Genomic DNA, 12,131 nt, shown 5'->3' on the forward strand with positions numbered 1-12,131 from the left:
TAGTTTAAGAAATTACTCATATCTCTCTAATACATCTTAAAATAATGAAATGCAGTATACCTCAGTCTTCCTGAAATTTTGGTGCTTTCTAGAAGGCAGGATTCATTTTTACATCAATTCTGAAAAGAATTCTCTCTTTCCTTTCCTCTTCTTTCAAAGGTATGCAGCCACTTATGTATTCAGTTCAGGAAGCACTAAATGCCAGACCATGGTGGATCCGTATGGGTACTGACATTTGTTACTACAAGTGAGTATTCTTACAGAAGTTCCTAGAAGGCTACATTCCATTCCCTTTCAGTGTAACAGTGAAAACACTTAGTATGCATGTTGGCTAGTCAGGGGAAGAGAGGGACCCTCAATTAAGAAAATGCCTGGACAGGACACAAGCCTGTAGGTTATTTTCTTAATTAGTAATTTGATGTGGGAGGGTCCAGCCCGATGTGGAGGATGCTACACCTAGGTTGGTGTCCTGGATTCTGTAAGAAAGAAGGCTGAGCAAGCCATGGGGGCCAATAAGCAGTGCCCTCCATGGCTTCTGTGTCAGTTCCTATCTCCAGGTTCCTGTCCTAGCTTCCTTCAGAGATGAACAGTGCTGTGGAAGCGTAAGCCAAATAAATGCTTTCCTCTCCTCCTTACTTAGTCATGGTGTTTTAGCCCAGCAATAGTGACCTTACTTTTTATTGACTCTTTGGGAATTTCATACAGTGTATTGAGACCCTGCTCAGCCCCACTCCTGCCTCTAGCTCCTTCAGCTCCACTCCTGTCTCCCCAACCCCCGATACCTTGCCTCTTCCTCCTTTTCCTTTCCCTCTTTTTCTTCATCCCCCCTTTTGAAAAATAACCCATGGAGTCTAATTTGTGCTGCCCATATACCTGTTTGGGGACATCCGTTGGAGTATGGTTGACCTACAAAGGGGCCACACCATTAAAGAAAATCAACGCTCTCTGCCCCACAAGCCATCAAATGTCCATAGTGTCCCTGATTGGAGTGGAGGCTTGTTAACCTGGTGCCTGCAGGCAGTCTCAGCTGCTCTGAGTTCATAGGCACAGCTGTCCTGTTACGTCCAGAAGTCACTGTTTGAGTCTGGACTGTAGAACTTTTTCTTCTTCTTCTTCTAAGGTGGTCCTGGAGCCTGTGTGGGAGGGCAGGTAGAGTACGATTTAGATGCCTGTGTATGGCTACAGCTTTGCTTGTAAATGATGTCGATGGAGAAGTCTTAGACCTTGCTTCCTATTTTACTCTAATTCTGTATATAAAATGTTTGCATATAATGCTTATTCTCCTTCCTATACAATACATTAGGAGCTTGGTGTGTGTATCTCACACCACATAGTTGGCTGCACTTCTTTCCACTGTTCATCCCTCAGCCCAGTTTTCCCTATGACCTTTATCCTGATGTACTTGTGCTGGGCCCTGGGAGCTCTTGTGGTTGCTTATGTGCATTTCTGTGCCTGGAAGGCTAGGAGGTATGGCTTACTACCTCACAACTGCTAGACCTTTCCTTGAGAGAAGGCCCATGATTACAAATTTGCTGTTGTCTTTTCAGAAATACTTCCCTAATGCACACATACTTTCAGGCTAATCTCTTAAAATGGAAACCATGTAAGTATCTGACTTATAACTCTGTCCAGCCTCTCCGGCAGATGGGCACAGATGTGCGCTTTGGCAGCATGGATTTTGTCTTCTGTTTCTTTACTGATAGAATATGTGCTTTATACTCTTAGAGGACACCGTTTGCTGTGAGCTGCAAGGAGCAGCTTAGGCCCATGTGAGTGAGATGTCAGTTTCCTATGTTCTTCTGTTGGAATATGAATGCACACAGTAGAAGAAATGCTCTGGTTTGAAAACCTGCATCCAAACTGAACATTTAAAATCCTGTGTTTTTAACTTTTTATTGATTTTTTGGAGGGGGAGTGAATTTTATAACATGTACCTTAACCTCACTTATATCCCTGTTCCATTATCTCTGCCCTCTGCCCTTGCAACCTCTCCCAAAATAAAAATAATTTTTAAATTTTTATTTTTTAATGATCATTTCCCATCAGTCACACAAGATTTTGTATGTTTATAATTTTGGTCTTGGTGTTTATCTCCTTTGGATGGCAGTTTCTGTCTTGTTAGTCTTGAATTTTCCATAAAGTGGATTTGACTCTTAATGTTGTCCTCAACTAGCACTGATGTCTCGTTCTTATAGCTTTGCCAGAAGACGATGACGTCTAGAATTTAAACTAACGTAACAGTTTATGTTCTCTTTGGAAAAACCTATTTCTTAAATTCTGTTATTTTCTGGGAAAGAAATGGGCTTCATCTCAGTAAGGTTCCATCACTCCATGTTTGTTAGCAAAATAAGTAGCACATAAATAAGAAGCAGAAACAAAGGAAATATGTACCCTGATCTCCACTTTATAGTGCTTGTAGTGTCTTTAATGATAGCTCCATAGAAAGCTGCTCTTGGGTCACCTGTTGTGTGGTAGAATGTTGCAGTGACCTAGTACTGACCTGGGCAGTGGTGGGCATGTTTCTGGAAGAATTGCTCAGGCCATTAAATATCAGAACATCCCTGCTTCTCTACGTACCCTTCAGTTCTTTTCACACTGCAGTGTGCACGACTGTAACACAGTTAAGTTCTGTTCTGTGTAAGGAGAGGTAACAGGAGTTTTTGCTTTTTTGTCTGGCTCCTCTCAGACCAAACTGGAATTCTGTGCAACTTAGCATTCATTGGTTAACTATATTTTTATGTTGCATATGTTTTCCAGAAATCTGTTACTAAGGATCGGAGACTGTTGTGTTAGTTATAAATAGAACATAGTTGTCTTCTGTCAACATGTGTGTCTTGTTTGTTTATAGCCCGTTAACTTCCATAGGACATGTATGATAGCATATGTTGGCATGGGTTTTTACTATTTTATTGGGTTCTTATAACTCTACTTCCCTTCCAATCCTTATTCTATCCCAACTCCTTCCAACCCCCGACACTAGGTAGGAGAGAAACAAGGTTAGAGGGGAATGGGGACCTAGACCTCTCTAGGCTTCTTCCTGCTGATTAGGGGTGTTGAGTTCCTTGGGGCAAGTCCAGTCTTTGTCTTCAGAATATCCAGTTTCTGCTTGTCTCATTTCTCACGACCATTTGACAAAAAGGCATCAGCAGCAACCAGAAACAGCAGGGGCAGCAGCAGCCTCCTTCCCAGGCCCTCTTGGAGTTTTCCTATTTATTCCCTCCCCAGAGTCTCCAGAATTAAACTCTGCAGCTGGCAAAAATTACACCCCAGCTAGTGCAGCCGGCAAATCATAATCACCTGTTGTGAAGCAGCCTCTTGTCCCACACCTGGGAATAAAACAAAAACATATTCACATAACATAACTGGGTTTTTAAAGAAACCAAACTCTCACTACAGGCATACGTACCTCTTCAGTTAGCTGCCAATTCAGAGAAGAAACTGTTTTGTATGTTTCTTAGTTCTTAGCATTTGCCACTATCTGCCCATACAAGAGACAGTGATGAAGTTAATGAAGAATAGTTTGAATAGCTACGTGTGTGAATAAATTTTTTAAGCGTTTTTAGAACTTTAGAAATTAAGTCAACAGCAGATCTTTAAATGCCTATGTCAGCAATACTTAAGGACTTTTACAAGCTATGAACAGGATGCTGTTGCAGGTGTTTGCTGCCCGTGTTGAGCAGTTACTGTTGTGTGATCAGTTCTGTGTGTGCATTTCAGAGCTCCCTACCTCTGTGTTGACTGTGAAGGTTCCTAACACTGATTTATGCGTACTGTGGGGCTGGTGTTGGAAGGGGGGTGCGCCTGCCACTGCTTTGTGTGGAGGTCAGAGGACAACTTTGATGGTTTGTTTGGTTCTTTCCTCCCATGGCGTGGTTCTAGGTATGAATTCAGCTTTGGCAGAAAGTACCTTTGTCCACTGAGCCATCTTGCTAGTGGCCCACATGCTGAATTTTTTAAAGCAGTTGTCAGATACCATATTTTGTATAGAAATAGTTATCTCTAAAGAACAAAGACCCCTTAAGACCATCTAACCACCTTGCCATTACCATACATCAGAAAAAAATTAAGAAAATTCTTTACTATAATCTAGTCAGTGTTCAGATTTCCCCAGGGACCATATAAATGCTGCTTGGTACTTGTTTTTTTCCATTAGGTTTTATGAAAGAGCACACATTACAGTATTTTTTTTAAGTATAAATGCCTGGAAAGTGTGATTTATTTGTATAACTATTAGCAGGAGAGAACAAACAGTTTTTGGAAAAAATACACCCTTTAAAGTATTCTCTGATCTCCCATGCTCATCACAAGTCACACTTAATCTATGTTAATTTGTTTCTCAAATATTTTTTTTTATCAGTAGGTTTCCTTTTTCTCTGCTATGTTAAACTGGTTTCTTTCTCATCTAGGAGTTTTAAGTTTGTCTTTTGCTGACTATATCTTTGCTATTAACAAATGTATCTTATTGAGATGGTGTACACTGTCCATTAGCTTGTAAAGCATAATTAGGCTTAAACTTATTTTGGCCAAGAACACAGCATCTGTGATGCTGCAGATTTCCCTCCTGCCACACCAGAAAGCACTGGGAAACAGCAGCCTTCCTTGCGAGTTTTCTCTTTTAATCTTAACACTAATTATGGTAAAGTGCCAGATGCTGTGGCTTGAAGCAGCTACCACGAATGTGGTCCTCAGCCTGTTAACTGATGGAGGGAGCTATCATGGATGAAGTAACGGATGCTGTGACTCACTGATGAGGAGGATGAGCTTCACGTGCTCTCAGTCTAGAGAAGAGGCGTGCTGCCAGATGGTGCCCCGTTGGGTCGTGTGTCTGAACACTTGGTCCCTAGTTGGTGGCCCATTGGGTCGTGTGTCTGAACACTTGGTCCCTAGTTGGTGGAATTGTTTGGGAAGGAGTAGAACGTGTGGCCTCGTTGGAGGAAATGTGTGGCTTTGAAGTTTCAGAGCCCACCCTGTCTCCGGTATGCTCTGTGTCTGCCTCGTGTCTGTGGATTGAGACATACATTAACTCTGAGCTACTACTTGAGCACCAAGCCTGTCTGCCAGATGCTATGCTCCCTGCTGTGATGGTCATAGCAGGATGGATTCTAACTTCAGACTGTTAGTCCCAAGGAAACTCTTGCTTCTATAAATGATTTTGGTCATGGTGTGTCTCATGATGGTAATAGGAAAGTGATTAAAACAGTGCCTGTTGAATAAAACAGTTCAGTTAAATGTAATATCCACTGGGGATTTTCTTTTTTCTCTCTGAAATTCTACTTAATAAAATTAGCACAGGAAATCAGAACGTCTGTGCATGGAAAATAAATGCTTTATGCTTTTCAATCGCAGAAATCACTTCTCGAGAAGTTCAGTTGCTGCAGGCGGACAGAAGGGCAAGTCCTACTACACAATCACCTTCACTGTGAACTTCCCACACAAAGACGATGTTTGCTATTTCGCCTATCATTATCCATACACATACTCGACTCTGCAGGTGAGAGAGCCTGGTGGTAAGCTTGTGAATATCGTTTTGTATTGTGAGTAAGTATCAGGTAATTTGGTACAGTTTGCTTCTGGTTACTATATCCATAGAATGTAGGGTGCATATCAACAGAAATGTAGTGCTTGTTGGAAACACTATAGATGGGAAGGGGATGGTGAAGGGGTCGCTCTGAGAGCCCGAAGACGCTCAGATGCTAAAGTGCTGGCGCCACAGCAGTGAGGACCCCATTTTACATCTGTAGCCCCCACAGAGGAGAACCAGATGTGATCCAGTGAGCCCTAAATTCCACTGCCAGGAGTGCAGGCAGCTGGATCCTCAGTGCTTGGCTAAGGTTCACTGAGAGACCTTATCTCAGGGAAGACAAAGAAAGTGGAGAGGTAGCTATTGCTTGACACGAATGTCAGCTTCTGTCTTCATTTGTACTCACAGGGGTGAGTGCACATGGGTGCGTGGCCCACTCCTGTGCTTCCACAAGTGAAAAAGAACTTAAAGAAAGAACTAGGAAGGAAAATTGCATATTTCATATATCACTTATAGAAACTGATACTTCTGCAACTTTCTGTGAATAAATTTTAACTAAATGAGATTTGTTTGCTTAACTAAAAGCACTATAATATAAATATAAATAAATATAATGTTAATCTTGTGGAAACAAGTAGGTCATCTTGTAACAGTAGGGAAATAAAGCCACATTTTGAATTTTCTGTAGGAAAATTAATGCTTTGGCATAAGAACCAGGTTCATTCTGTCCTCGGCTCCTCAGAGTGTCTGTGAGGAAGCTGTAGAAGCAGGTTCATTCTGACCTTAGTCGTAAGTCCAAAATTCTAAGTTCTTGGAAAAACAGATGCTTTTTTTCATAGCAAAGATTGGCAGCAAAGCCTTAGCTGAATATCTATGAACTTATGTAGAACATTGGTTCCGCCTGTGGTGGCTTTGGAGTCCACGTAGGGTGACCCTGTGGGTGTGGCAGGTGACAGCAGGTGCCACCTTTCCCCTGTGCCCAGCACGTTCAGGGCTGTGGTTTAGTTGGCATTGATGTTGTAGGTAGGTTTTCAGAGGCACATTTACTTCTCATTCCAGGGGTCTCGAGACACATTGTTCTGTGCGTCAGTAGGGAGTTTTTTAACATGATTATGTACTTTCCTTTTTACATTCTTGTCAAGATGCATCTTCAAAAATTGGAATCGGCACACAATCCTCAACAAATCTATTTTCGAAAAGACGTGTTGTGTGAAACCTTGTCTGGAAACATCTGTCCTTTGGTGACCATAACAGCAATGCCAGAGTCCAATTACTATGAACATATCTGTCAGTTCAGTAAGTCTGTCTTCTTCTCTCAGAACATCATACATTCTCACTTGGGTTTGCTTTCTGTGTATTTATAACAAATAATTCTAAGAGCAGTCATGAGAAGACTGGGATTCCAGTCTTGGTCCTGTGTCTAGCGTAGACCACCTCTGTACCTCAGGTTCTTACTCTAGAAAGTGAGAGTCACCTGAGATTTCCTCTCAGGATTGCTTTGATAGTCATGTTTTTTAGTTGTTATTTCTAGAAATCATGCTGAAGCTAAAATACAATAAATTGTCTAGAGTTCAAATATTTTGATAGCTAGTGCTAAGCAGTTACTTGCTTTTCTCCACTATTTAAAGTTTAGAATTGCTGAGGTAGTGCAAACAAGAACACAGTTCAACTTTTGATAAGAGAGAGAGAGAGAGAGAGAGAGAGAGAAAGAGAGAGAGTGTCAGTCAGAGACAGACAGAGAGAGTCAGAGACAGAGACAGACAGAGACAGAGACAGACAGAGAGAGAGAGAGAGTCAGTCAGAGACAGACAGAGAGAGTCAGAGACAGAGACAGACAGAGACAGACGCTGTGCACTGGCATAGGGATCATGTGGTGTGTGCCGTTTGCCAACTGTGTAAATGCACTCTGTCGATTCTGCGTCACCGTTCCTCTGTGCTATCGTTTGTACAGATTTAGATGAACATTTTTCTTTTGTCCATGAGTTTATGAAACACAATTTTAAACTTTCGCAGGTGTTATTCTTTGTAAAACTATGTTTACCCTCAAGAACTAACCGTTTTCAGACTCCGTTAATCAATAGGAAGCAATTAAGTGGTCCCTGTGCTGTGCAGGATCACACTGTTCATGTCACGTTACAGACTCCTGCACCTGGCAGCTTGCATGCATTTTCTGTTGTTTTCTTGGTAGGGCTAGTGCAGATTGTGTATGTTGTGTGTGCACAGTAACTTTCCACTGGAGTTAACAACCAAGGAGAGTTCTAGAACCCCAAAGTGAAACAGCAGTCAAATTTCGGAGCTGTTCATTTTAATTGAGCTTTTGTGTGCCCTTTAGGAACTCGCCCTTATATTTTCTTGTCTGCTCGGGTGCATCCTGGAGAGACTAATGCAAGCTGGGTCATGAAGGGAACACTGGAGTACCTCATGAGCAATAGCCCGACTGCCCAGAGCCTACGGGAGGCTTACATTTTTAAAATTGTCCCCATGCTAAATCCAGATGGTGTCATCAATGGAAAGTAAGTTAAGCAGTGGCTGCCGGAGTGCCATAGGTTGGGATAGTTGGCTGCATTTAATTTGTTGATCTAATAGTGTTCAAGTTAATTCAAATAATGGGCTTGATGATTTTTTTTCTAGGAAAAAACCCCAAGTTTTTGGTGGGTAATGCATCAGACTTTTAAACACAATGCATGTGTTAGTGTTATGATTCCATGGAAAGGTAACTTTATAAAATCTTTGTTGAGTTGTCTTAGGAAGCTGTTTCAGGACATAAGCTCCGAGCACACACATCCGGTTTCCTTTGCTGAGCACGTGGCTGTAGACTGGTGTCTGACCACACCAGTACACAGTTCCTATGATGAACAGAGAGTGTGCTTACATGGCTTCAAGACTACATAATTTGCACATATTTGCCTTTCTCACACAGTATGTGTACAAGACAACTCACTAGCATGCAGTTAGTGTAGCAAGTGGTTCCTATTTAGTCGAGAGGGAGTGGCCTATTAACAATATATTTCATACAGTACAAAAGAAAAGCCCAGAATTGACACTGTTTTTATAACTTACAAAAGTCTATTTTAAATTTGAAATCACCAGATTTCATAAATGTGACATCGGATTTTCCATGCAGCACACTATGGATACAAGTTTACTTAGGGAAGAGGCCCTGTGTTCTGATGTGCATTCAGGCTGCATCGCCTTGAATCCTTACTTTTGTTTTTCTGTCTCTGTGTGTATAGTCACCGCTGCTCCTTAAGTGGAGAGGATTTGAACAGACAGTGGCAAAGTCCAAACCCAGAGTTACACCCCACGATTTATCACGCCAAGGGGCTGCTGCAGTACCTGGCCGCGGTGAAGCGCCTACCTCTGGTATGTGGCCGGGCTTCTTGGTCTCTGTGCACATCAGTGTATTTACTGATGAATGGCTTAGTACATTTTACCTTACCATTGTCGTACTAGCATGCAGACTGACATTCCTCCTGTGAGTCTCGACCCTTTGTTCTCCTTCCTGTCCCTGCCCACTGCCTTCCTCTGTCCTTGTTCCCACCCCTTGCTGATTCTCTGACCTCCCTTACTGGGTCCCTGGTCTGCTATTTTATTGTCATCTCCCTCTGGAGTTTTGGGAGCTGCACGTGTGTAAATTAGTTACACATCTATAAGCACAGTTCTAAATCTAGGTTCCACATATATCCATGTATGTATGTGTGTGTGTGTATATATATATATATATATATATATATATATATATATATGTGTGTGTGTGTGTGTGTGTGTGTGTGTATACATACCAGTATTTGGTTTTCTGTATTTAGTTGATTGCATTTACTATAATGATTTCTAGTTGCATCTGTTCTCACAGATGCATAAAATTCCTCATCCAGGTTAGAGTTGTATGGTTGCATCATATAGCAACTCTAATTTTAGTTTTTTTTTTTTTTTAGGAATGTCCATACTGATTTCCATAGCTACTGCACTCATTTATATTTATGAATAGTAAACAGTATTTCTCTTCTGTACATCCCTGTCAGCATTTTTTTATTTGGTTTTTAATGGTAGCCATTCCGGTTGGGGTGAGATAAAGCTCAGAGCGGCTTTGATTTACATTCTTTGGTGGCTGGGGTGCCAAATACTTTCTAAAAAAAAAAAAAAAGAAAAAAACAGCAAAATTACATTTATTTCTTTATCTTTGCACGTGTGAAAGATGGTGTGCCTGTCCACAGTGCAGATGTGGAAGTCAGGGTGATTTACAAAGTTGTCTGTCTCCCTCCACCGCATGGGTTCCACACTGCTCTTCAAGGACTTATTAGCCATTTCTAGTTCTTCTTTGAGAACTATTTATTTTTGGTTCATTATACCATTTATTGAGTGGGCCATTTTGTCTTTTAGTGTTCAATTAAAAAATTATTTATAGTGTTTACATATTAATTCTCAGATGTGTAGTTGGTAAATATCGCCCCTCTCAAACAACAACAACAAAACAAAAACAAAACACAAACAGAAAATGTAGGTCTAGAGATATGGCTCAGTGATTAAGAGCACTTACGTTCTTCCAGAGGATCCATTTTGATTGCCAAGTACACACATGGCTGCTCAAAATGATCTGTAACTCTGGTTCTAGAGCATCCAACGTCTGCTGACCTCTACAGGCAGCAGGCCTACATCTGGTGTGTGTGCGCGTGAGTGTATGTGCATGCAGGCAAAATATCCAGATTCATTAAATCAAATAATTTTTAAAACATTTTAAAGAATAAAAAGAATGTATGTGTTTGTGTGAGTGTTTGACCCTCAAGTTCATGAGCCTGAGCAGGTCTGACAAGGCCGTGGGGCCCTTGGAGGTAGATTATGAGCCCATTGTGAGAGCTGGGAACTGAGTTCAGGTCCTCTCAGAAGAACAGCTAATGCTCGTGAACTTTCAGTCAGTCTTGGAGGACTGTCAGGAATTGTTTTCTGTGTAATCCAGGCACTTTAATTCAAGTCATGTAATCCCGCTCGCTAATTGGAATTATATCCTGTGCTACTTGAGTTCTCTTTGGAAGAGCCTTGCCTATCCCTGCTTCTTGAGCTGCTTTCCTCTAGTATCTCAAAAGCTTCAGATCTCTGATGCATTTGATGGATTCTGTGCCAGCTGTGAGATGCAGATGTCTGGAGAACCTGGGGAGCCAGGTTCTCCAGACCATTGTTAAGAAGGCTCTTGTTGCCGGGCGTGGTGGCGCACGCCTTTAATCCCAGCACTCGGGAGGCAGAGGCAGGCGGATTTCTGAGTTCGAGGCCAGCCTGGTCTACAAAGTGAGCTCCAGGACAGCCAGAGCTATAAAGAGAAACCCTGTCTCGAAAAACCAAAAAAAAAAAAAAAAAAAAAAAAAAAAAAAAAAAAAGAAGGCTCTTGTTTTGGCTACTTGTCTATTGCTGTAATAACATCATGATCCAGACCATTTTAGAAGATAGTTTATATGGGGCATGGAGATTGTTACAGCAGGTAGGCAGGCAGGCAGGCATGGCGCTGGAGCGCTGACTGAGAGATCATGGGGACACAGTCATTAGGCAGAGCACTAACTGGAAATGGTGTGGACTTTTGAAACCTCAAAGCTCACCTCCTTCAATAAGGCCACACCGCTTAATATTTCCCAAACAGTTCTACCAACTGGGGACCAAGTATTCTACTCTTTTAGCCTATGGGGACTGTTCTCATGCAAACCATGACAGCTGTCTCTTCTCCAGTGTGTGTTTTTGCCTGTGGTTGTAACTGTACATGTTTGGAGTCTTCAGTTCTCGTTTTCAGGCCTGTATTTATGCCTGTTTCACACTGCATTTGTTTCCATAGATCTGTGCCTCCAGCTTTGCTTTTCTGCTAAGGATTGGCTTGTCTGTTCAGAGTCATTTTGTGTTTCCATATGAATTTTAGGGTTGATCTTGTTTCTCTGAAGACTGGGAGTGCATTGAGCCTGTAGATTACACTTGGTGTTGTGTTCACTCACACAGTGTGGACTCTGTCAGCCGTAACATAGATGTCCATGCATCTCACAGTGTAGACTCTGTCAGCTTTGACATGGACGTCCACCCATCTCCCCGTGTCTTCTTTCACTTTTTCAAGGTCTCACAAATGTTCATGTAGAGGCGTTCATCTCCTTGGTCAGGTTTGTTCCCAGGCATTTATTTATTGGGGTTGTTTCCTTCTGATTCTCTGGGCAAATTCTTCATTGACACTCGGATCTGCTGCTGACTCCTGTGCTGGCTTTGTGTGCATTGACTTTGTGACAGCCATAAGTCAGAAGAGGTTTCTAGTATGCTTTGGGATCCTACAAGTACTGGGGAGTGTTTCTGGTTTTTACTTTTGTAAATAGGAACATTTTGACTTCTTTTCCTACTCGTGTGCTGTTTCTCCTTTTTTATTGTTTCCACTAAAGCCCTGAGCACTGTTGGAGAGTGGGCACCCTTGCCTTGTTCCAGATTTGGGAGGAAATGCTCTCCGTCCGTCTCCCCTGTTTAGTGTAATCTTGATTGCAGGCTTGTTTTATGTAGCCTAATGGTGTTGCTATTCCTAGTTTCTGTAGACTCTTTGTGAAAGGAGTTTGGGCTGCTGAAGGCTCTGTCTGTGCAGTTTCTGTCCCCAAGTCAT

General features: G+C 41.9%; 1 protein-coding gene across 8 annotated transcripts in view; it reads left to right on the forward strand.

The window, feature by feature from the left end:
• Window positions 1–12,131, forward strand: part of Agtpbp1 (ATP/GTP binding carboxypeptidase 1) — a 117,495-nt gene that overhangs the window by 80,808 nt on the left and 24,556 nt on the right. For all 8 annotated transcript variants that reach the window (XM_021179857.3, XM_029485021.2, XM_085831029.1 and 5 more), the window contains 5 exons: window positions 160–247; window positions 5,347–5,491; window positions 6,664–6,817; window positions 7,854–8,034; window positions 8,755–8,884. In XM_021179857.3, the coding sequence (XP_021035516.1) occupies window positions 160–247; window positions 5,347–5,491; window positions 6,664–6,817; window positions 7,854–8,034; window positions 8,755–8,884 (698 nt within the window). The remainder of the gene's footprint in view (window positions 1–159; window positions 248–5,346; window positions 5,492–6,663; window positions 6,818–7,853; window positions 8,035–8,754; window positions 8,885–12,131) is intronic.

This window comes from Mus caroli, unplaced genomic scaffold (genome assembly GCF_978045245.1).
Source record: "Mus caroli unplaced genomic scaffold, Mus_caroli_1 scaffold_15, whole genome shotgun sequence".
NCBI lineage: Eukaryota > Metazoa > Chordata > Mammalia > Rodentia > Muridae > Mus > Mus caroli.